A 25,205-nucleotide genomic window follows, 5' to 3' on the forward strand; every position below is an offset into this window, starting at 1 on the left:
CTGCCCAGGGCAGTAGTTTCAGTTGCAGGGTCTAAGGGCTTCCCCAACCCGGTTGCCTAAACAAAACGAGTAGTAATGAAAGGAAAACATGTCTGCCAACAGAGAAATCTCGACCAAACTAAGCCTGGTGGTACCGGACTCAATCTTGACGGTGTGGCATCCTGGGTGGCATCCTGGGTGGCAGGATAAATGTCAATGTTTATCCTGTATCAAAAGAAGCCCCACAACTGTGTGCCCCATCACAAGGCGAACGAAGACATTCGCCATTGCACAGTGGAAAAACGAGGACGACGACGATGAAGCCTATCATTAATCTCGTGCAGTCGTTTCCACAGGACGAAAACCACTCCACGCTGGTGACATGGGGCTTCGATACGATTGGCATCATTTATGGTGCTTCTGTGGTGTACGTGTGTGTGTGTGTGTGGGAAGAACGATGTGCGTAACTCGATTCAATCTGCATTTGAATGGTGAAAGTGACGCCAAACTTTCGGTCCTTTCCACCCGAATGGAGCAAGTTTCGTGCGTGCGCGAAAAAAAGTGATTACACGATCGATTGGATCCATAAAAACCAGCTGGGATTGGCAGCAACGATCTGAAAGAAGTGACCGTTTACGAGGGTTTTTTGTTTGTTTGTTTGCTCGCGTGAAGCTTTCCCTTCTTTGCATTCGTAAATGACACCCAAGCACATTGGCTTCAGCGTTTTTTTTTTGTTTTTTTCGAAGAAACGATTCTTGTTCCACCGCCGCTCCATTACTTACCACCAACCGAACGGTCAGCTCGATGATGAACCACACGTTGCAGACGAGCTCGACGTAGAAGAATGCTTCGTGCGGCTGACCGTACGTTTCCTGCCAGTTCTCCACGATGCTCGCCCCCTTGCCCGAGTTCATGCGGTAGGCGCTCGAGACGATGCGTCCGGTGCGCTGGGTGGTCGTTTCCGGCCGGGTCGGTGATGCGGAATGGCTCTCGGTGGTGGCACTGGTGGTAGTCGTGGTGGTGCTGGTGGAGCCGGTACCGGTACCGGTGGGCGCACCATAGTCAAGCAGCAGCTCGTCCAGCCGGCCATGGTCAAGCAGCTCGTCCAGCGTGGTGGGCAGTCCGTCCGGCAGCACGCTGGCACTGCCGTTGGTCGTGATGTTCAGGATGGCCGGAATTTCCACCCGCAGCCCCGGGTGCGTCTTGAGGCAGAAGGATATCACAGAGATGCAGATGAAGAACACCGATATGCCAGCGACAATCTGTACAAATGCGTGAGGGATGGCAATGACATGAGGCAAAAGTTAACATGTGTGGGCTAGAAGTTTGTAGGATTACACGAAAGTTGGATTTTACTTTAAAACAGCTCTCGTTAAGCGCCTTAAAATATGCAATGTCATTTCTTCTCCTAGATTAAGAATCAGTTTCACTCCTGAAACTATGCAATGTTTAATGCATCTGTCACTTACAACATTATTTTGCATACATTCTGGCGTTTTGCTAACGAGACGACGGTGCTCTACAATTGTTTCCCAAAGCACCCAATCAATTGCTGCAAAAGTATAAAACGGCCTAAGCTAATTCAAAGACGGTTGATTAATTAAAGTGGCTACCTTTGCATATCCTCCCGTATCAATATAAAAGCACTTCTCGTTCATTTCACTCCTCCACGAATGCTCGCCCATTTTCCCCTGCCTTTGATCATTTGGCTCTATTAACGCAAATGGTTGTGATGCAAATGGACCGGTTAGAAAATGGAATGTCCATTTCATTTGCTATTCTTTCCCTCATTCTCTTCCTCCTGTATCCCACTCTATCGAGCCGCTTGAAGCGCTTGCTTTTTTTGTACCATCATCTACCGGCAACTGTGCTTTTCATTCCAACTGCTCTAGAAACTCGTAGCTGCAGCAGATGCATGTTGCATCTCGCGATGAATCTCTTTCCGGTGAATCAATTATGTAGTACTGTCGCTATCGGCTTCTCAACCTTGCCCTACTGTCCGCCAGTCGGATGGATGCCTTATGAATTCATCATTCCGTGAAACACTTGCTGCTGCTCGCACACAACTCAAACGGGGGAGAAAATGCATCCAATCACCTGGCAATCGATGTTATCGGTGACACAGCTTTTCCTATAGCGATCCTATCGACCGCAAATCTTTACCATCGCTCAGCATCAGCCTCACCTCGGCAGACACAGTGCGGTGTAGCGTACTTCAATTATTTCATGCATAAATTAAGGCGCCTAAATAAAGTCTCCGGTCAATCCGGATGCTTCCGACCGAAGGCACTCGTTGCATTTTCTTCTTCTGCAGTTCTCTTCGCACACTCGTCGCGGTATTGAAATGAAGCAGGAAAATCAAAGCACCATCTCCTCAGCACCTACCTTCGCACCGGTCGAGCTCGACGGTTCATCAAACAGGGCCCAGATTTTCGGTTTCGTGCGCTGCCAGCAGGTTAGCTCGCCGTTCAGCAGTGCCTCCTCGAAGCCGAACAGCCGCGCGATCGCCTCCTCGGACGGCTGCTCATCGTCTAGCTCCAATTTGTCCAGTATCGCGAGTGTGCTCTGTTTTTCGTTGGGGGAGGTTTTGTAGAACAGGGAAGAAAAAAAAGGAAAGAAAAACTGAGCGAAGAAGCAAATTCAACGATTCCAATGCATAACCATTCCGGTTGGCCGTACGTTGCCGCAAAAAAAAGAAAGAAAGCGTTGCGGAAGAAATATGCAAATTGGGTCGTGTATGTGGGTGTGCTCTCTAGTTGGCTGTTGCTATCGGTAAAGCTGAAGATGATCTTACGATAAACCAGAAACACAATCTTTGCTAGTTTGGCACGGCAATGACCGTGGTGGGTTAGTATTGAGCGTGTTAGAGTTAATCGAAAAATGAATCTTTTGACCGAGGATGCTTTGAATTAAATTAAAAATTCAAGCTTAACGTAAGATGTCCAAGTGTGATTCCTTATCTTGCTGGTCCTTATCTTTGATACAGAAAAGGGAATAAAGTGTTATGCAAAATGAAAAACTCTGCAAATGGTTCCAAAACAAATCATAATCTTTTTTTCATGAAATCTTCTACATCAATTCACCAAATAACAATAACACAACTATTCCATTAAACAGATTGTGACGCAATCCCCATCAACCTTTAAGTATTACGTCAAAATTGCATTTAATCTTCCCGTGTACTCATCCCTCATGAAAAAGAAAAGCACCTTCTTACCTGCGTATCACGATGCACACTGTACGTCGACCAGCAGCACGGTTCGACCTGGTTCGAGTCGAGGCCCCAAAACTCCAGCTCCTCCTCGAACAGCGGACCACAGACATCGGTTGGATAGTGCAGCTTCCCCGTTCTGTAACGAATGCAGCACATCAAGAAAACACATTCCCACACACACAGTTATGGCACAGTATGAGCAATTGCGTTAAAATATTTGAAAACTTCATCGCTGTAATGGTCATCCTGATGGTAAGAGCAGTATCTCCAACATGAAAACTCCATAACGCTCCCAGCCTTAAGCTTAGTTTCGTTACTGGCAGCTTTCTCTAGCGTTGAGCGATAAAACGCTCCCATCCAGCAATGAGACAATGCGCAATTTGTGGGCAAGTCTTAGCGTCCTTTTTTATTGCTGGCGAGATAAGCCGCATTGAAGAGTTTGCCTTTTTATTATTAGCACGCTATTGTGTTATACTACTTCACCTAGCTAGCCCGAACTGTTCGCGAACAGTCGTCAACACGGCAAGATGGCTTGATGAGCCGTTGTTCGCTGCGGACTTTTATGTCTTGGTACCGTGCATGGTGGCTGTTGGGTTGCTGTAACTTGCAAAAGAGGCTCCCTTCCTTACCGATAGTAGTTGAGGACCTGGGCAAACACCCCCGGATGGCGGTCGAAGAAGTACTCGTTCAGGACGGGATCGTAGTTCGCCAGTGCCTCCGTTAGGCGCGACAGCCGGGTGGCCGGGATCTTCTTCAGCGTCGCCTTGTACGTCTCATACCTGCATTGGGCAAAGGGAAAAGCGAGTGGGTAAATACCTTCGAGTTAGCCTCATCGAACGCTGTTCATCGAAAGCAAAAAATGGATCTGATAGTATCTAGTGTCGTCGTCGGTGCGCTTCTGTTCACATGCTCTTAGCCCATCCGAATAAGCGGCCAGATGCCTGTGTAAACATCATTACATATTCATAGCTCAAAATTACTGGCAGCTCCACATGAGTGCACCCGTTTTGAGTGGTACGGAACTATCTCAACCTCAATGACAAACTGTAGCCAAAGTGTAGCACATTCATGCTCTTCTGTGCACGAGTTGCGTGCATGCGGCAAAGCTTTCCTCTCCATCACACTCAACTCTGCACAGCCACGAAAGCACTAGTGAGCACAACTCGTTACGAAGAACATTTTCGGGACGTAGAGAGCTGTTAGATAAACACATTCTCGCGTCTTAAAAGCTAGAACGGCACTTGCCTTTGCCGTTGTCTCTGCCACTTCCCACTCCAGTTGGCTAATGTTGGCTCGTTCCACTAAACTGGCTACGAGCGGGAGGCAATGAATCGTTGCTGCTCAAATAGTGAAACGGCAAACATTTAACTTTCTTGCCAAACGTATGAAGATCCGAAGAACTTGTTCGGGTGGTTTCGGGCAAAAGGAGCCACAGCTTGTAGTGGTGGCGGACGCAAATTAGATGAGCGTTGATTTCTCCTTAATAAGTTTGTGTAAATAGTACAATTGAACACATATCGGTCATGCTACAGTTACAGTCATTTATAACAACCTTACAAGATTCAATAAAATACAGAAAAAGCTAGTAATTTCAATAATAAAAATAATTTGCAGCATAAAGAACTAACTTTCTTCCTTTATGATGTTCTTTCCAGTACCAAAAGTTCTCCAAAGCAACAACAGTTTGCCTTTGTGAAATTTGCCCCCAGAATTGCTGCAAACAAACGAGAAAACTTTAACATTGCTTCGAACATCCCTTCCGCACAGCTTTTTCATCTCAAAATGGGGGAAAAAATCTCAGTCCTTCCTCGAAGCATCTGTTCCTGCTCCCTTATTTCCTCCATTCTTTACTGTCCTTTAGTCCAGGTAGTTAGTAAACTGTTCCGCCGTGTTATGCAAGTGAAAGTCTTTTCTTTCACCATTCGAAAGCCATTATCGTCATCGTTGTCTGACATTTGCCACACCGGTCGCTGTGTCGCTGCTTGGTGGCACCTGGTGGAAAGGTAAGATAACCAAGAAGTCGCTTCCTCGGCGTGTAGCGCTGGGAGTCTTGTCGTCTCAGACGATTTATTGCTCCACCAAACCCAAGATGCACCGTCGGGACGTTGCCTGAACGAAGGTGAGAGAAAGTTTTCCGGTGCCGCATGCTCCCTCCCTTTGAGAACAACATCGCACACGACCATACCGCCTTGTTGTCTTTCTTCCGTGGTCGGAACAAACTTCCCTCCATCCCTACCGGGGCCAATTAGAATAGTTCCAGGCACGGGCGCGTAAACTTCACAGCTTTATTGGTTTTAATTATCAAACAAGGCCACGTCAAAACTTGCCAAGTCCTGGTCGTCGTCTTCGTCGTGCCGTGCTTAAAGCACACGCAACACTCGCAACTGTCCTGTGCTGGTGAAGACGAAAGTGTTGTGCATAAAGCGGGACACGATGACACGACAACGAGTCGGCAAGTTGTTAATATAGTTAGCCATTATTGCCATTAGGCACGGCAAAGGTTGCACAGTGTTACGGCACGTCGTGAGTCGCTTTCCACTTGGGAAGAAAGACAAACAGTGACATCACCGCGAGGAACTGCCATTCAGGAACTTCCGACCAAAAATCCATCTTTTGGATGTGGAAAATCTTGAACCTAGGGCTAAAAGGTGGTGATAAATGGGTGCAGTGCATAAAGTTAACTAAAGAAAAACAACCGAATTAAGAATCTATGCCTAGCAGGCATTAGTATTATTTAGTTGTGTAAAAGAAAATCATTTCTTTGAGTCTTTTACAAGTATTTTGAGCTAAAAGTATAAACTTGTAATGCCGATTGCATATCTCCCTGTTAAAACGATACTTAAGTCTTCAGTTGAGTATAAATTTAGGCGCATTTTTCCTACCAAACTTACCTGATGCCTCCTACATTGAGTATGATGCGGTTCTCTCCATCCATGATGTCAGTCCACTGATTGCAACTTTGGCACACAAGGAAACGTCATTTGTGACGCTCATGTCAGTTCATTTAATGTGTTTTTGTCCAAAAAAATACTGAAATCCCTTCGCCGCACAATACACGCTCACCACGCCATCACATTGTATCCATTTCTTTTCAAAATTGTACCATGTTTCCATTTACTAACACGTCACGGACTTGTATTTTCTATTGTGCACAATTTCTTTGCACTCCTGTTCGAGCTGCACCTCAAACGGAAGTGCTACACATATGCTTTCAATTCCTTACAGCAAGTGCACTTGCAGCGACACGCACACTCACTCACAAAAGCAGCCCGTAACCAAACCGGCATCCAGGGCACAGTGGCTGTTGATTTATGGATTATTATTTATTCGTGAACTTGCTCAACAGTCTCGGCCCGGCTCGGCAGCGATGGAACGAGCAACTGGAGACTGTGCGAGATGAATGTTTCGGACCATTCCGCTTCTTGGAGTTCCGTTTTTATTTTTTCCGTCCCTATTTGAGAGGGCATCCGATACGGTCACACTACACAGCAGGCTGGAATGATGATGGACGGCACCGATGGCTGGTACGAAGGTCTCCAAAAGCGATGCTGCGTTGCTGCACCGTCAACATCCACCGCCGGACCGTCGCAGGCACGTCTGCAGAGAAGAGAAGCAATGGGAAAATGAAAAATGGACGTAAGTGTGCAATTGGGGGTCGTAAAAATTTCATCTCTCGCTGCGATCACACCGAACGGGGAAATGATTCACTGTTGCAGCGTGCGGCGTTACTTTTGAGCCGGGGCGATGAAATGATTGTTGCCCGAGTGGAAATGGATGTTTGATGTTAGTGCCACAAAATGTAAGGCCTTAATAATTACGCCATGACCACAAACAAGCGGGGATTTTAGTTTATTAGTCAACACTCTATCAAGTGTAATATTGATTTTGATTGCCATCGTTTTAATAGAAAAAATCAATTACTTTATCAAATATTTACCAAAGCGGATCACTTTAATTAAAAGCACAGTTTTTTTATAGCGATTGATACTACCACTGACCTCTTGCGCTTCATTACCCAAATCCGATACATCTATGACCACCATGTAACATTATTAGCTCACAAAATCTCGTTCATTGTAACCACGGCACTGTGGTCACTGTTAATATCGCCGCGGGCGGTTACCACCGTAACCATGGAACTACCATCGCAACTCCACCCCTTTTATTCCACCGTACTGATTCGCCAAACCTAATAACAGCGAGGTTTACCGATACTACAATCCACTGAAATGATGCCGTCCATCCCTCTGTCTCTCTTTGTGTACATCAAACGACGCTGCTCGATACACCCATCAATCGGATCCAGCCGTCCGGTGTTAAGGCTATTGGGTGAGAGATTGCGATAAGGAAATTCACGACCCTAGAGGGCAATGAGGCAATGCGGTGGGGCTTTACGATCATCCGCCGTGAGAACGTGTCCGTCGATCGTGATAAGCGGATTAATTACGCCATCGCATCATCTCCCAATTAAATGGTAGCGTGAAAGAGGGGTTTGGTGCGAACAGAACGCTCCAGACGGGGCGAATATTTCACTAACGAACGAACGATGATCCACCGTGGGTCATGAACGTGTGTGCACCGTAAAATCCAGTATCTCGTCACCGTGATTGAATCGGAATTAAACCGACCGGTGAAACAAAGCGAGGAAAAAAGGAGATAAATTTATACGCACCACATGCGGTTAAAACGATTCATTAACCCCAGTTGTGAGTGGAGATTAAGGTGTGATGGGATTTTCAGGGTGTTTATTTAATGCATTTATTTTTTTCTGAAATATGATAGTAAGCTACATATTCTGTATTCAACATATTTATTAAAAGCAGGATTTTCAATATTATCACTGCAAAATGGGAAAATCACATTATTCTTCATATGCGCCTAAATATATGCAACCCACATCGCATTCTCGGTCAAACGCTGATATCGATTTTGGTCAACCAATTTACTCAACACAACCTCAAACCAAAGGACAATGTTGTAAACACGAAACACGCTAAGAGCTGCTTTCCGGTTGCTAATTTCTCGGTTTGTGTCCATTCGTGCATCCAAAGCAGTCAGCCTGAATCAAACGTGACGCTTCGCTCAAACAACAGCTGGCTTGCCCCGTTCAAAAGACCATCCCAAGCGTTAGTTTCCTTTCAGCTCACACCAGCCCGCACCCGAACACCTCCGCCCCAGTTCCGACGCTGAATCGACAATCAGAAAACAGAAAGCTCCAAATCCGGTGGTGAATGAAACTTTTTCCCGCCCCTTCTCCGAGAAAAGGGCTCCCTTATTACGAGGCCGAAGTTCACAGGCGGGTTCACTGCAAACCGCAAAGTTAAGCGCGTTTGTTCGGTCCCTTTCATCAACCCAAAGTGGGGGGGGGGGGGGGGGGGAAGGGCGAGAGGAGTTTCCCAACATCGGAAGGATAAACCGTCGGATCTCAAACGAAGCATCCCGCCGGGTTTAACAAAACTTGAAACATCGCGTTGCAAGCTGAAGAGGGCAGGGGCGCACGGGGTGCGGTTTAGAATTTCGCAAAATACCGCACCACGGCAAGAGACCGCTGGCGAACACGCGCGAAGCAGAACACATCCTTACAAGCTCGCCAACGGCACCAACAGAAGGAGAGAGAGAGTACCGGTGCGAGAGAGAAGAAAAGCTGCAAGCCACACCGTTCCTTGCAGCACGGCCTTGGCCTCGGTTTTACCCGCTCGCGGGTATGCACGGGCACAGAACAGAACAAAAGGCAATCCCGCGGCTGTCGCGTTCGGAGCGACGCGAGACGCCTCCAGAACGGTAAAGTGAAAGGATAACGAAATACAATAAAAACAAAGTGTATGTGTGCTGTTCGCGGTGCTGCCCGGGTACATTGGGAAAATGGAGACATTTGCAAGCGTTCATTTATTTATTCATTTATTTATTAGATGCTTATGTGCACGTGTCGGGGACGAGCGAGCGTTACGGGGCGAATGTGTTTTGATGTGGTAGGGCTAGAGGGATGACCCTATGGTGCAGAAAATTACCCATTTCTGCATGGACCTGCTGCTAGCCTTGTGCCAGAGTTATGAGTGGTCGATGATGAAAGCTTTAAAATGGAAGAAATATTTATTTCTAATCCGATTTGAACTCTGAATCTTTAATAAAGCAGATGCAAAAGGTTTTATGAGCGCACGATAGCTTTGTCAATATTTGGTTCAATTTCAAATGTGCAATAGTCACTCTAAAGCAGTGATTCAGTTTAGATACAGTCAAGAACTCCCAGCCAAACACCACCGGAGGACGTGATTTGAAAGCTGATTTCAACTCAACAATCAACATCAAAGACGGTAGCGATAAACAAAGCACCGGATACGAAACGTTTAGAGCACACATTTGACACATGCAATTGATTTGGTAAATACTTCAACCTCCAGAACAAAAAAAACAACCACCCGACACCCGGCAGCTTAACACCAGGCAGACAAATAAAAGGTTCCGCCTGACAAATAGCCGTCCTGCTGGCAGGATGGCAGAATGATTTGCATCGGAACTGTTCGGCAACGGAAAGAGAAGCACTGATGGGTTAGAGAACAAAAGGCCACCAAAGGCTGGCACAGCCACCAGCAGAACAATGGGGCCGAGCATTCCGAGCTCAAACGGCAACAACATACCGAGCCTTTATTTGACTTATGCTTCAGGGTTGGTTTCAAGTATGTATCCACTGCGTTTGCTCGCTCGCACCTATCTCAAGCCCTTCTCCTCGCGATTCCCCCCGCAATGTATTGTTGTGTGGAGTTTGCTGAGGCGTGGAAAACCCATCGGCCACTTGCTTCAAAGTGCCAAATTTGACAGCATTTCTATTCTTTCAGTGTGTCTACCCATCTTTTTCCCGTCAAACAGCGGCAGGGAATCATTGCCAGAATCGCACAAAAAAAGCTCCCTTCAAACGTTGTCACGTTGTGGCAATTTTCGGTGTACATTCTTCACGGCGGTAAAATCACGGCCAACATTCCATTTTCACATTGCACGGTTTTCGTCCGAGGCGAACATTCCACTGCTGAAGCGTGCCACTGATTGGGCGCATTGCATGAATGTTGAATGTTCGTTTTCGATGGCGGGAAGCATACGGCCGCCGTCTCAATGTGCGAAGGTGTGTCACATTCCTCGTGGACATCGTTGTCGTCTTTTTTCCAACAGGTGAGCAATTGCACTTAGTGTGAGGGAGCTTTTTTTTCTAAGCCACCCTGTTGTGTTGAGAATTGGTCACACAGATTCCAACAGGAATCCAACTGTGCGCGATGCGAGAAGTGAATTGTTCCGCTTGAAAACGGTCGTTCTTGCGCGAGGGTGGAAATAGATAAAAGTGTATGTTGAGTGGCAAAATAAGCTCTCATTAAAGCTGAGTTTCGTTGGTGTGGGAGTACAATTTTCCACAAGAATGTAAGTGTAGAGACTATTAAAGTGGATACCATCGAAGGAGCAAACTTCACTTGAACACAAACAGCAAAGAAGCATGCAACATTTGTAAGATTTGCGAGAATTCCAAGACACAAACAAATACTGAAATATCGTACTGAGAATGCTGTGTTTATCTTTATTTAAATTTTTTACAACCTACGAAAGCTTCAAATTATTTCAATTATCAATTAGAAAAACAGGAAAAATAAACACGACAACTTTATCTGGAAAAATCCTCGCTTGAATGACTTACAAAAGGCATTCCAATTTCCCGAAGCTTTTCCACTCACCGGGGACACATGCAGTGAGCAAAAACTCGGAACAAAACAAATCCACCACCATGCAATATAGTTCCGGAGCGGTAAGTGAAAAACTAGTATCATTCGCCCCGAGCTCCCGTCCCTTTCCCCCAACCGGTCCCAATCACCTGCTCATTCCTTGCGGAGGTCTATTTACTCACTGCACTCCCCATTGTCCGATTGGAGTGCCATTCGTTTGCAGACCCACTTGGACGCAAGCCGCAGTTTGTCCACTGGCTCGGGCTCGTTGCAAGAGCGCTATTGCTACCGGACACAGGCGCACAGGCCTCCCGTGTCTCAGTGTCCGTGTGAAATCCTTGGGGAAAATTCTCCAAACAATACCGCAAACCGCCCAGCCATTCGGGGTAAGCAATTTGAATAATAATTTAAATTTGTTTTCCTACATGTTCCGCCCGAAGCCGGCGTTGTGACCGGGACACAACGTCTAATGCACAACGAAAATAGCGCCCCAACATTCCTGGTGAAACAAGTCCGGGCCAGATCCTTCAGGACACTGACACCGACAAAGCGCAAACAATTTTCCTTCGCCTATCCCCAGCTCGGTACGGGCAATCCCTGGATTAGGGAGGCAGCAATTCGTTACGGGGTAAACTTTTTGCATCAGCCGTTTGGCCTCCGCGTTGGATTAAGACACTCGTAAATCATGCACAGGCCTCGACAAGGCACACCTTTGTGGGCCAAAAAAAAACAAAAGAAGTAGCAAAACAGCATTATATTTGAAGAGAAAAACAAACAAACAAAGGTTACACAAACTGAGAGCGAGCTTTAGCCTACTCGATGCCTGCCACTTCCTTCCCAAAAAAGGGAGGTTGTTGTGCTTTCCTTTCGTTAAAATTCGATTTTCAATCAAATTGAGCTTCTGCGCTGCCATTATACCTTCGAGCGATTGGTTGTTTCGGGGAATTGTTGTGCACGAGGGCGCATGCAGGTGTTGTTGTTTTGCTAGGGTGTAAGCAATCGGCAAACGATGACCGGGGCTGGGTGATGGAACCTTCCGCGAATTTGATTTTGGAACTTCGTTAAACATTTATGAGCCGGACGCATATGGGGCCGTTATTGAAAAAGGGGAACATTCATCCGTTATTGACGGTATGCACGACGACTCGTTCCTGATGTACTGAACGATGGAAGAGGACTTCATTTCATATTTTTGAGAAGCAATTGATTCCATGTTGATGTTCCTTGGAAGCATGTTTGCTCAAAGTTTCATCCAAGAGTATGTGGTTAGCTTTGCAATATTTGAATCGTTATTGTGATTGAGTACATTCATCAGTTGAAAATTGAAGTACATTGTCGTAGAATAAACCTCAAAAATAATGTAACAATTTAATCTATCTAATTTAATCTATCACAAAATCTATCTAAAGCACCTTCATCTTTGCCTTCAAAGCGTGCGCATCCTACATGGTTCGCCGAAATTGAACGATTTTCACCTGCTCCCTATTCACCACCCAAGATGCAAGCCCAAGCAGGTGAATGTTAATGCGAACACAACCTCCCATTACCCACGCACTCATAAAATATCAATTACCTTCAAGGAACGTGCCTTCACCGACCCAGCAAGCTTGCCTCTTGTGCGCTCCCTTCGATTGGCCCTCGGGTACTGGCTTGCCGATCAGCTAATAGCGCTTGCCTCGGTTCACGCCAGCATCCCTAAAATAGTACACCAAAACGTGCTTTAAACGGGGCGAGCCCTGCTGAAAATTGCGCCCCGTAATGTGTTCCACCTCCCTCACACGATGAAACGGCACTGTGGCGGCTCCCGCGGGGTCGAAAGACCTTTTTAGTTTGCCTGGCGACCGTGACTCATGTAGGCATAATTTAATTTATATGCCACGGCGCATCGGCAGCCACCGTTCCGGACCGGTGCACTCCACCTCACCCTAGCAGCACTTGCCGAAACAATCCATTCGCGTACGGGCTTTAGGCAGCGCAACGCTTTAGGCAAGGCACACCAAAAAAGATACATTTTGTTTCTCATATTGATGCCGACGCGTCACGTTTGAGCGATTCCCCATGTCTCTCGGTCTCTCTCTCTCTCTCTTGCTCGCTCGGAGAAGTCGCGTCACGGGGTTGAAAGTGAACAGCGGCGTGAAGGAAGGAAGCAGGAAGATGCTTGTCTTACAAGGCGCCAAAAACCGCTCAACGCTGGCGGAAGCATTGTTTGTGACGAGATGAGTAAACGTTTCACTTAAAGCCCAGAATCCTAGACAAATATTTTATTATGTTTGTCAGCCTGCCATGCGCTTTGGGGAGGAACGAGGGCGAGATAGAAAGAGCGGAAGTGTTTGGCAAACGCTGTGGTACTGTGTTTTGCATGTTGCCATGATTGACAGAATTCGTAACAATCTCCGGCCGGTGTATGGTTTCATTTACACGGCGAACGATACTGACATGGATGATATTAGAAAACGCCGACGACCGGCGATGATGGTTAACGGATTAAGCTTTGCCGGCTAGAAAACTGAGAAAGCTTCTTCAACGCTGGTGACACAGGTGAACATTGATGTTCAAAGTAAAGCGCTGAAGCATTTTGTAATTTAATTAATTTGAAACTTTTGTGTGTTGTGCACGATTTGGGAAAATACCTCCGCATGAAACTGCAGAAAATATTTTCTCTCTCTGCGAGAGAGTGTTTTCACTATTAAACAATATGTTTGCTCACAATTTAAACACAATTAATATTGATTACGTCCAATAATCTAATTTAAGAAAGGCTTCTTCTTGCTCTCATCCTTCCACGAATTGACAGCCAGCAAGATAAACACTGTGGATTATAAACTCACTCATCAAACCGAGCCAGCGGGGGGACGGTTTGCCTTTGCTGTGTTTGCTTGCGAGCCTGGTGTTTATCTTTTCAACTTTGCCCCGTACTTGCCGCACCCGGTTATGGCTGATTATACAGTCAATTTTGTGCAAATGGGTTGTAATGGAGCCTGCAAGCCTTCGTGATGATAATGACGACGATGCTACTGACGACGACGACGATGATGATGATGATGATAAATTACCCACCAGCCAGTAAATGCTTTGTTTGATGTGTGTTGAACGGCAACTGCTGACTGTGTGTGTGTGTGTGTGTGTGTGTGTGTGGAGGATGAAACGCGAGGAAGTTTGAAAATCTCTTTAAAGACACCAGGCGCCTCCATCCGGCTTAAAGCTGTAAGCCACCGTGCGCCTCCATCGCCAGCAAATGTAGCAGGCCATTATAATTAGTCCGCTTTCTCGCTCTCTTTATTTTGTTTTGCTACGAGCGTGTTCCACGAGATGCCAACAAGTCCAAAAGTAGAAGCCAGCCCACTCCAACAGCTTTTGCGCGTTTAAATTTGTCCCAGTTCAGCCATACATCCGCATCTCGCACCGGCACCAGACCGGGACTAAATTTAGCAAATCGATAAAGATAACAAAATGATAGGTTTCAGCTTATCCCTCCCACTCGTGCCCTTTTGCTGTCCAGCGTTTTCGCTCTATCCTTTTCGGTCCGGGCCGGCACTTCGAAGCGCATGAAGAACGACCACATGTCGACGTGTGCGGGCACGGAATGCATCACACAGACGGACCGGGCGCAATCCAATCCGTATCAACAAGTTTATTGCTTTCCGGAGAATTAACACACACACACACACACAGGCAGAGACGCACGCACAATACTACAGTCAGTCTCTGGCTCGCCCCCATAAATACACCGAATAACGACCGGATGCTTCCGAGCTTTCGGGACGATAAAGCCATCGGGAAGGGAAGCTGTGCGGGTCAAACCATTGCCGCACGGGACGGATCGTCGAGGCTCGTTCCTTCCGCTCGAGCGAATCGAACAACGATCGAACACTTCCGTTAGAAAATTTGTCGAATTCCATTCCGATGCTGGCTGGTGCAGACGGGGGGCTAAGTGACGAAATGACGGAGAGCAAAAAACAGTGTCTTTCCTGCTGCCGCGTACAACGAAAGCGCAGTTATGCACATCCGGCTGGCATTGTCCGAAAAGCTCCATCAGCTGCACGACACAATGAAGGGGCCAGGCGCGCAACAAAACCTCCGCTCGATATGTATGAATTCCACCGGACTCATCACATTTGCATAAAGGCATCGGAGCGACCGGAGTTCATAAATCGCACTGGCAAAGGCCATTTTCTAAAGAGTCAGTCGCCGTTGCAGCTGGCCGGGAGCGAAGGTTATTCGGGGATGATTCGAAAAAGAGAATATACCAGGAAAAATAAAACTCAAACCATGGAATTTGACATTGATGGTCATAGAGTGTAACAGACTAGGTTGAACATGAATGCCAGATTAGTGAAAACTAATCCAACCAAGGGGTGAAAAAATGGAAAGTTCACTGAATACAAATGATCGCATGAAAGGAGATTTAAGGCCCATTCGTTCGAACGAACCAGAAACTTAAATTGAAGGCGTGAACGTGTTACATAAAAATGGAATATCGATGCAAACTTTCCATCGGAGAATATTTCAAATCTCACCTCCCAGCTTCACTGTGCAATCATTTATCAGTGGTAAACCTCAACAACGCTCCTCCTCCTCGCTCCTCCTCTTTGCTGTTCATCACAAATCACTTAAATCGATAAACCCATTATCTACCCTTGGCCAGCTTATTGCCCTCAACGACACCACACAGCGAAAAAGTTCGAGCCAGCGCCAGAAGAGGTTGAAACTAATTTGCCAACCAATCTTTCTGTCTTTTGTGCTCTGGTCGTCTCCCTTGGTTGGAGTTTGCTGCACCACTGCAAGCAAGAAGCTGCTGAAGAAGGTATCGGCAACAAATTAGACGTCGAGATGAGGCGATGGGAGGGGGGCGAGAAAAGTTTTCCATTTAACCCCGGGACCCGTGAATAACTGCGAGAATAATGCTGATGCTGGTGCAAAAGCTACCACCGAGACAAGCAGCACCGTTGGCGTGTAAATGAACCGCAAACGTTAACTGAAGCCGAGCCATTTCGGAAAGGATTGCGAGCAACACTCGGAATCAATCGATACGGTAAGAGAATACGTTTTTATTTTTTTGCGCCAGTACAAGTGTGAACTGTTTCGGAGTATTCGAAACGAATGAACGCTTTGTATAAAATGATGCCAATTTTTCATTTGCATTCTTTGGAAACCGCTACACGAGCCGTTTCGAGTGCCGTCGTGGTTTGGTTTTAAGGGGTTTTGCTCGTTTGACCCCGTGCCTCCATTAAACCAATCCATTGGCAATCAATTTAACGGTGACCTTTGACTTTTCTGACATCACATTGCATACTTTTAGGCGCATTTGGTGTGTCTGAACAATTTGAACGTGTTTTTTTCAGTCAATTTTAATTTTTATCTCTAGAATTTCTCAACAGTAGGAAAAATTCAATCACTCCTTCCTTACACTAAAGCTTGTGAGCTGTCAGGAAATGAGGCTTACATTATTTTCACCAAACCGACCAATCAATTACCCCACAAATCTCGTTCCCTGCCAAACACCCCTATTGAAACAATAGAATTACACTGTCTCGGCTGGAGATAGCATCGTGCAACATTGTGAAACAAACCAAGAAATCCTTGCTGCTCAATCATTGCCGCACTTTTTCGCGTTCACGTTTAGTGACAGGACAAGTCCGTGTCTGAATTATGACCAAGCGGTCCGCGAGCTTGTCGGCCCTTAAGCGACCAGTTTATTCAATGAAGCTCGCATAATCTGATTCATTCAATATTAAGTTAGTGTTGGTGTGTTTTCATGCTGTGTTTTTGTGCGATTCCTTTTTGCGCAACGTGATTGCGGCAAAGGACGAGAAAAGATTTGGACAGAAATAGTGGCTAAAAGGGAGCAAGTAAGTTGAGCGTTTTTCTTCCTCCCGTTTCCTTTCGCTTCTCGGCGGCAGAATACTTGACAGCACCAATTTCATGCATGATTGCGCACCGTGCGTTGGGACGGACAAACCAACCGGTGCCAAATGAAGGCACGCCGGAGCTGGGATAAGGGTGTAAATGCTGTGTTTTGCTGCACGTTTGGTGACCTTTTCGTCGGTGGGAAGTGCCATGGATGAAGGCAGCGCAAGGAATGGACGAACCATTTGTAAAGGCAAGACCGAGTTTCGCACAAAACTTTGCCCCAACAGCGCTGCTTTACATGACATGTGTTTCTTGAGCGTCGCTATTGATGGGAAATGGGTTAAAGTTTCGGATAAATGAACCATCCTTTGTTCAAGGTTGGCTGGTAGGGAGTTTAATTTTCACCCAAACATTGGGGTGAAAGGTTTGAAAGGGTCTGAAGGGCTTTAAGTATTTGACAGGCCATTTTCGAGCTCACAATCGACTTTGTCGAAAAGGTTGTGATTTAAAATAAAAATCAGAAATGCTACAAACGCCTAAAGTTATGCTTTACGTGAAGCATTGCTATATGAAAGAGCATTTTTGTCCGTAGCACGTTTCTCTCACCTTCATAACATCAGAAACATTGCTAAATTTTGTTTTTCCCATAATGAATCTTCTACATTTAGTCTTCCATACTTTCCAAATCGTGTTCAATCTTCTTTTTCTCGCCGTCATCGCCGGGCCATCAATTATTATGGGCAGCATTGTGATTACAAGTCAATCACTTTTTAACTTTCGAGCATGTTTTTAACAATGTCAATCTTCCTTCATCCTCATCATTCATCCACTTCTTGCGGTTCAGAAGTTGTTTTTATTTTTTGGGGTTTTCGGGTTATTTTCAACCGCTTTCTCGTAACTCCTTAATGATCGTTTGCTACCCGGTGACATTTTATTCCTTGGTGCTGTAGTCCTCATTAGTGAAATGAATGTTTCACCTCCTCCCACCACGGCTCGTATTTTTCGGAAATTTCAGTAATTTCGGTACGAACAATCAAGTTGCTCGAACGCTCAAAAACAACAACCAAAATCAGGTTCATGTTTCGCCGACCCATGAGGCCCGATTATCGAAAAGCCACCGGTAAACCAATCGGTCAAACGTGCTGCAGCAAAGCCTCCAAAGCCCACCAAACAAAAACCACCATGCTCGCTTCATCAACTCTGATTTCTGCCGGCGTACGGCTTGTAATCAATTTTTTTGACGGCGCTGCGTGGTGAAACTTTAGCATGCTGATCCGTCTTTTGTGCGAAGCATTTCGGTACCATCGCACAAGATATGGCTTACCTCAGACGGACAATGGAGTAATGGAAACATCTCAACCGTTGGATGCTTCCATATTCATCATCAAAAACAAAACCGAAAAATGCTGAACAACCAACAACCCCCGTGGCAATCGTAATCAATAATCGAACGCAAACTTCGAGCCCTTTCGCAGCAATTCGGTGCTGTTGTTTTGTTTGCTACATTTTGCGCAAATTTTCACCAATTCTCCGAAGTGCTCGATGCTCGAGGGTATGGACAAGTAAAAATGATCTAAAACAACCTGCACCTTGCAAGCGGCTCTTACATTGCTCAAGATTAATGTTACTTTGAAACATCGACAGTTTGTACTTCGGCCGTCCCTCAGCAAACTCACTCACCTAATGGAGCAAGATTTATTCTTCTCTTGGTACGGGCAGAAAGCAAAACTTGCCCAACCAGTCCATCATACTGGAAGGAAAAGGCAAAACAAAAACCAAACCGACACCATGTCACCACATAAAACCAAAGCATATCACAATCACCAAGAAGGATTGGGCTACAGGCCGCTGAAAAAAAAGGAAAGGAAAATCCATAACGCACTTAAAGACACGATAGCGTCCATCCTACCAAAAGGTGACTGGCAAAGAAGCCGACTCAGCCCAGAAGGAACAGAGAGAAAAAAGGTTCACGGCACCGGTGCCAAATTTATAGCGAAACTTTTTAAATTTGACGCGCGCGTTATAGTGATGGCTGCCCCCGAGGGTGGTTGGTATAGGCGCGGAGGAATTCAATTTGTTTCTTACGGATCTTGCCTTTTCCCCTCCAGCGCTTCTTTCGAAAGGTATGCGAAGTTGATAATGTTTCCTCTTTCTTTATTGCTTTTTATTGTGATTTGCAGTATGCAAAATGGTGCCATTCGGTGGGACGTTTTATTGGACTTGTGTTTCTTTTCCGAGGAAGGGTCTGAAATGGTTACCATTGGCGGTGCACTTGGAAGCAGGAAGCGCCATCTGTTGGTGCAGTTGGAGAAGTTTTGGCAAATAATTTTATAAAACTGTTTAAAAGAAGGTGTGCTGTGGTATTAGGCATAATTGGGTACCTATCCTTTCTGATGAAAAATGTCCCTTTAAGAGTGACACAATAATGCCCACCTTTAAAATTAGATTAATTTGAGACATTTCTTGTGTTAAAATCGATAAAAAAGCGTGCAACAAACTGGAAAGGCATTTAGTTGTAAACCATTTGCATACCTTCAGGCGTTTACCACCAACGAGCTAACGAGAAATATCAGACAACGACAGTAGAACTCTATTTACAAATAAACCACATCTTCTATAGGTTCAAAAGCTCATTACTGAAATATGACACAGAATAAATATAATAAACTACCCCTTACTTCTACCAGCGCTTATCCTAAACCCCGTCGGAATGAAAGGTTCGCAATAAGAACCCCTGCCCGTGTGCTTCTGCTGCCGTGATACTTCTCCGCTGACATTTAATACTGCACACGTTCCTGACACACACACACACACCAAAACAATCCTTTTCTGTTGCTGGTGAGCTTGTTGCTTCTTCACAATATCAGAAACCTTCCTCCCCCAAGCTCTGCCGAAACCCACAACAAAAGGGTTAGTGGATTGATTCACAAGGGTCAATTTCATCATTCTGCAATCTCACAAACCCTTATCCCCAGCAATGTCGCTGACAAACGACCCCTTTTTTGTGTGTATGCGTCTATGTGTCATGGAATACCATCCGGATGGCAGCATTTTGTCAACCCGATTGGACTCAGCCAAACATGGCTTTTATTTATCTATTTGTTGACACAACCATATGCTCTTCATCATCCTTCGATTATGGTTTGGCAGCTCTGGCAAGGTGATACACTGTACGGTGGGCGTTTGCATGTAACAGACGATGCTTCAAGTATCAAGGAAACTATTCAGCCCATTTCGGTGTGAGTGTTTTTCGTCTAATAATGGGCATTGTTTGAGATGTTGTTGCCAACATTCACTCTCAACATCATAAAACGCGTTCCATTGAACTTCACAAATAGACCCTCTTGAGACACATTTCATCCGAACTCATCACTACGCATTGGGCCATTGAACTACCGTTGCCAGTTCGTAAAATAAGCCGATCGTCTGCTTTCACAGTCGAGCTCATGTTTCATCATGGTGATGATTGGAATGCTTAAGCAGAGTTGCACACAGTCACCCAACAGTCCCCGTGTTAGCTTTTAGCTTTGGTGGAAAATTACTTTCCTCTTTTGCAATCACACCACCCATTTGTCATGTTTACCAGTACTGTGGAGGCTCATTTTGCTGATGGAAGAAGCGGAACACAAAGTCCCGAAAATACTCTCCCACCACCCTCACCCCATAAGTAGGTGGTAATGGTGGAAATGGCATCCGCAGAAACACATTCCTTTGTGGATCCATCATCGTTTTGGGCGAAGCAAAAACAAGCCCCAACTTCCACTGAAGAAACACAAATGCTTCGTCTCAGCCGTCCTGCCCGCTCAGAAACCAACGCACGCTCATTAATCGTGGCAGAAATGGTTGCCGAAAAAGATGAAGAATGTGCCGAAGAATTTTTACACAAACACACATATTTTGGCCACATGGGTTGGCATCGAAACAACAACAGCAAAGAAGGCCACACAGACAGACACAGCAATTGTGGCGCAAAACGCGTTGTTGAGCACATTAATTGAAATTTCGCTTAAAGTGTGTACGTTTTCAGGAGAAGGGAGCAAGAACTTGAAGGATGCCTCTGCTGGAAGATGAATAAACTTAAGTCAATATTGAAGTTTCGTCTGTTTTTGGGTGAGCAGAAGCGCGTTCCTTTGAAGTTCATTACCTTCGCTTGGCTTGATTTTTCTTTGCGCCGTGTGTTGCCTTTTTTCCTATTTTTAAAGCTTTTTTGTTTCTACAGCACATAACACAATATGCAGCACAATTCTGCTCAGCACCAATCCAGCTCTAGCTTGCCTTCGAGCGCTTCAGCTAAGTGGTTACCCAAACGCAATTAATGCGGTGCGCTTTTTATTTCACTTCCAGGTACCAATTATGCTGCGTCCGTTTCCGTTGTGCTCGGTGGATGAACAACGAACGATACATTTTTTTTGGCGAATGTTGCCTACCGGTGGGGCTTAATTTAGGTTACAAATTTCATCACCCACTTTTTTGTTGTTTTGCAATCGGCCAACATTAATCCACAAAATATTTTCCCTGCCTCTCCGGCCCCTCGAAGATGGAAAAGAGTAAAATTACTTCAACTAAACGATGCAGCACGCTTCCTCCCTTCTGAGAAGTTTGGTTCCGTTTTTTTTTGGTTGTAACCCTCCATTGTTAATATGAAAAGAGGTGTTTTGTTTTTCTTTTTCCTTGCCATTTGCAACAAGTGTGAAGCGTGTTAATGCGTGCAACGAAAAAAGGGAAAATATGAAGTTGCTGGCCCCGTTCTCGCCCTTTGCTTCTCGTAATGAAGGAAAAGAACGAACGGGCGCTTCTCCTGCCGCGCGTAAATAACTTTTGCAAATATTTGCTGCCCATGGTTTTTGGTTTTATTTTTCTTTTCTTGCTCTTCTTCACTGATGAATACCCATATATTTGCCCTCAACAAATAGTATGCGGAAAGGTTTGCTTAAAGATTGCAGCCACGGTTGTGTTTGCATTGGGATCGAAATTTGCTGAGGGAATTACGTATGCTTTTCGCGCTCGTAAGCTAATATTGGCTTTATTCGGCAATCATACTGAACAAAGGTGCTGTGCAACAATTGTTTTATTGATGCGGATATACAATTATTTTCATTGAAATTCCTCCATTGGTAGTTATTTTGGGTTTTTTTAAGCTTAGAAAACTCCTTGAACGCGTCTCATCTAGTCACTAACCTGTACAGAACACATACCGACATCCAATAAGCACTGCTCATCGCAACCGTGGAAACACGACCACCTGACGCTGCCCGAGATGGTAATGAAGGTGCTGCAGAAAAATGATCGCGCGGCTGATGAATCGTTACATTATTCAGACACCAAGAGACAGCAAAAACACGCTCACAAACTCTCGCTCGTGTGTCGCTGTTGATATTCCACGAATCTTCTTCCGCTGGCTCGTGGCTGCCACGAGACAGATTGCATTATTGATGGTGCTTTTATTATCATTTCCCCAAGATTTGCTATTCCATCGCACCGCGCAGCTTCGCGCTCTCTTCGGCTGTGAAAATAATGAACAATAAAAGATACATCTTTGCCGGACGGTAGGGCAGCAATAATTAGGGGAGTACGGCAGACTGAAGTTCAGACAATGCTTGTCTTGATTTGTTAACAGATTTATCTTTCGAGTTGCTTGAATAGCGTTCTAAGTTTTTAATGGCCGTATTAATTTTACAACCGAAGAAAGAAGAAGTGTTTAAACAATCCTTTTCCTGCTTACACAATAACGTCATAAATCGAGTCGACTGTGCAGGTTGATGATGGCCAATGGTACACACTTTGCGGTCACAACCCAAAACTCCGTCCGATTCCGAGCGTGTTAGAAAAGGCCATCTGCCGTTGACATTACCAGTGGGTAGTCATTTTAACTGTGCCCCTGCCTGTAGTACATAAATTCTCGGAACTAAAATTTCGCCCACCGCTGACAATCAACGAATTTACGACTGGCCAGACCGAAACTGGTTCACCATCACCCGGTTTGATTCACTTACACCCAGTTCGGTTTCACTGGCAGCCCCTGTGGAAAGGATGGCTCGCGCTGGTTGTGAACCGCACCGACTACCGTCCTAATGTCAAGCAAGGTGCAAATCACCACTGTAACATGATGCTTTCCCCGCACACACTTACAGCAACACAACTGCCATCCCACCGCTTTATCCCACTGGGCGCTGGGTAAACTTTACCCGGCTGCTAATCAAATATGAGCTCACTGACACCCGACCATTTGATGCTGGGCAGCCGGGGGAGCTGCATGGGCGTATGCAAAACCACCTCGTCCGCTTGGGCAAACGAAACCACGCCACGCCAATGGATTCAGAGTGCTTCATTACACGCTGCGGCACAGTCAATTCAATTTCGAGCTGATACGTATGCGGGTGTGCGCGGGCTGGGTCAATCATCAATCAGGATCAGCATCAGCGGCGGGTCTGCTGCCCCCGCCCAGGCTCTCGGTATGCGTTTTATGAAAGGTTATATGGTTGAAATGGTACTAATGCTGTTTGTGCAATGGAAATAGACCTTAAGGGCTATCCATTTGGTATTTCATTATACAATGAGGCAGTGAATGATGTGAAGTGGTGGTGTGGAAGAGTATATTGAGATTTGAAATGGTTTCCCATTCTGTGCCGAGCAAGCTCGATGTTCACATTACCTCAATGCAATAAAGGAACATAAAAATATATTGTTACAGATTAAATATGTAATCAAAATGACAAGAGCCATGTAACTTTAATTTACTACTCTTGTTTACTGATGAACAATTCAGTGCCTCGTTTGAACCTTTCAACGTATGCAACTGCTAGATAAATCAATAAAGCCATGCAGGCTGCATACATTTAGGCGTTTTTGTATGCATATCGTAGAATAAATAAAAATCTATATTTCACGATGAAAGTATTGGTCCGGAAGAGCGAACTAGCGGAAATGCTTGCAGATTGGAGGAAAAAATAAAACAAAAACCCTTTATAAAAATAACTCCCCGCCCAATGTGTTGAATGATGAAAATGGAAAACTGTCACTTGCAGTAGAAAGAGCCGTATCCAAATTTCAGGCATGCCGGTGGGATTTGCGGTTAAGCGAAATCTCTCGATGGAGATACTACAAGGAAATGAGTTCTATTTTATGTGTGTCAAACAACGTTTTCCATCCTCTTACTCTAGCCCCCTCTCTCTCTCTGTCTCTCGCGCACAGTTGCATAACCACATTGCACTCGAATAATGTTTCATAGGCCATCTGCATGCTCGCCGGCAAGTGTAATAAAACAAAAACTGCAACCCAAAACATCCTTGAAATAAGCGAAACATATCCAGGGCGGGGTTCTTTTATTTCTACAAAAATGTTTTATTTGCCTTTGCATATTTGCCTCCACTTGGCTCGCTGCTCCGTGTGCTTTCATCATCAAAGCGACAAAACTATAAACATAAACAAACACGCCCCGGCACCGAGATTCATGTTTCGCAATGTTTAATAAACATTTCCCCTTCTTCAAAAGGATTGCGCGTCGTGCGCCGTTTGTAGAGTTTTTTTTTCTTCTGTTTTGTGAAATATAAATGCGACGGAAATAAGACGAATCTCTTGCGCTGCACTCCGTTATGGAGCAGGATGCAAGGCACATCTTCAAGAGGGGATTTGCGTCAGCAAAGAGCAAACGTTGGATAAAAAAACATACACAAACACACACACACGCACGCTAAAGTACACGCTGTGCTGTGTCAAAGCGATGCCATTATTTTGTCATCGCCTGTCAGCCTGGGCCAAATTTAAGGTGAATCCCTGCTTCTCGCAAATGGCTCAACAGGAAATTGAAAGGAACCGTAACCGATCCACTGCGTACGGGGGCGAGCACTACCCCGACCGACCGACTACCGGAAACGATAAATCCGAAAAAAGGGTTAAAGTCTTGGGTGGGAAAGGGGGGCGCTTGAGATGGTGAAGGTTTCCTTTAGAAAATCAGATCGAAGCTCTTTCCGCAGAAGGTTCAAGTAGCTGAAAGGGGTTTTTGAGTCATTTTTCATGGAACTGTTTTCTTTTTTCATCTTCGTCTTGGTTTACAGTGGGTGCACGAACGCCAGCCCTAATTGAGTCACTGCACAGTGGAAAGAACGTCAACAATAATGAAACAAAAAAATAGTAAAAATTCAGATTTATTTTTCCATCAACACAAGAATAATTTAAATCTATGAAAATTGAATAACGGAATGCAAAAGGGATTTTTTATTATTTATTTTAAATATTTCGTAAAACATACCTTCCCAAACGATCCACAGTGCAGTAACGAATGGAAAAGGATTGTAAAGAACATTTACGCAAGAGTGTGTGTGTGTGTGTCACAAACAAACCCAAATACGAAACGATACTCTGCGCAAACAATAGCGAACCCTTCATCCAAATGGAGCCAAGCTTCTTCACGATTCGCTAAATCACTTCCACGCTTTATTGGGATTTCATAAATTTTATAATCC

The 25,205-nt window shown here is 45.2% G+C and overlaps 1 protein-coding gene across 6 annotated transcripts in view; it reads right to left on the minus strand.

The window, feature by feature from the left end:
- The window catches only part of LOC1277769 (potassium voltage-gated channel protein Shaw), a 50,791-nt gene that overhangs the window by 15,758 nt on the left and 9,828 nt on the right, over positions 1 to 25,205 (minus strand). For 5 of the 6 annotated variants that reach the window (XM_061657709.1, XM_061657708.1, XM_061657707.1 and 2 more), the window contains 5 exons: positions 6,085 to 6,790; positions 3,823 to 3,972; positions 3,197 to 3,329; positions 2,365 to 2,544; positions 762 to 1,241 (listed from right to left, as the gene is read on the minus strand). In XM_061657709.1, coding sequence (XP_061513693.1) covers positions 762 to 1,241; positions 2,365 to 2,544; positions 3,197 to 3,329; positions 3,823 to 3,972; positions 6,085 to 6,128 — 987 coding nt within the window. In that variant the 5' untranslated portion in view covers positions 6,129 to 6,790. Of the gene's footprint in view, positions 1 to 761; positions 1,242 to 2,364; positions 2,545 to 3,196; positions 3,330 to 3,822; positions 3,973 to 6,084; positions 6,791 to 25,205 lie in introns of those variants that run through there. The other variant, XM_061657710.1, reaches the window with a different exon arrangement.

The sequence above is a fragment of the Anopheles gambiae genome, chromosome 3 (genome assembly GCF_943734735.2).
Source record: "Anopheles gambiae chromosome 3, idAnoGambNW_F1_1, whole genome shotgun sequence".
NCBI classification, from domain to species: Eukaryota; Metazoa; Arthropoda; class Insecta; order Diptera; family Culicidae; genus Anopheles; species Anopheles gambiae.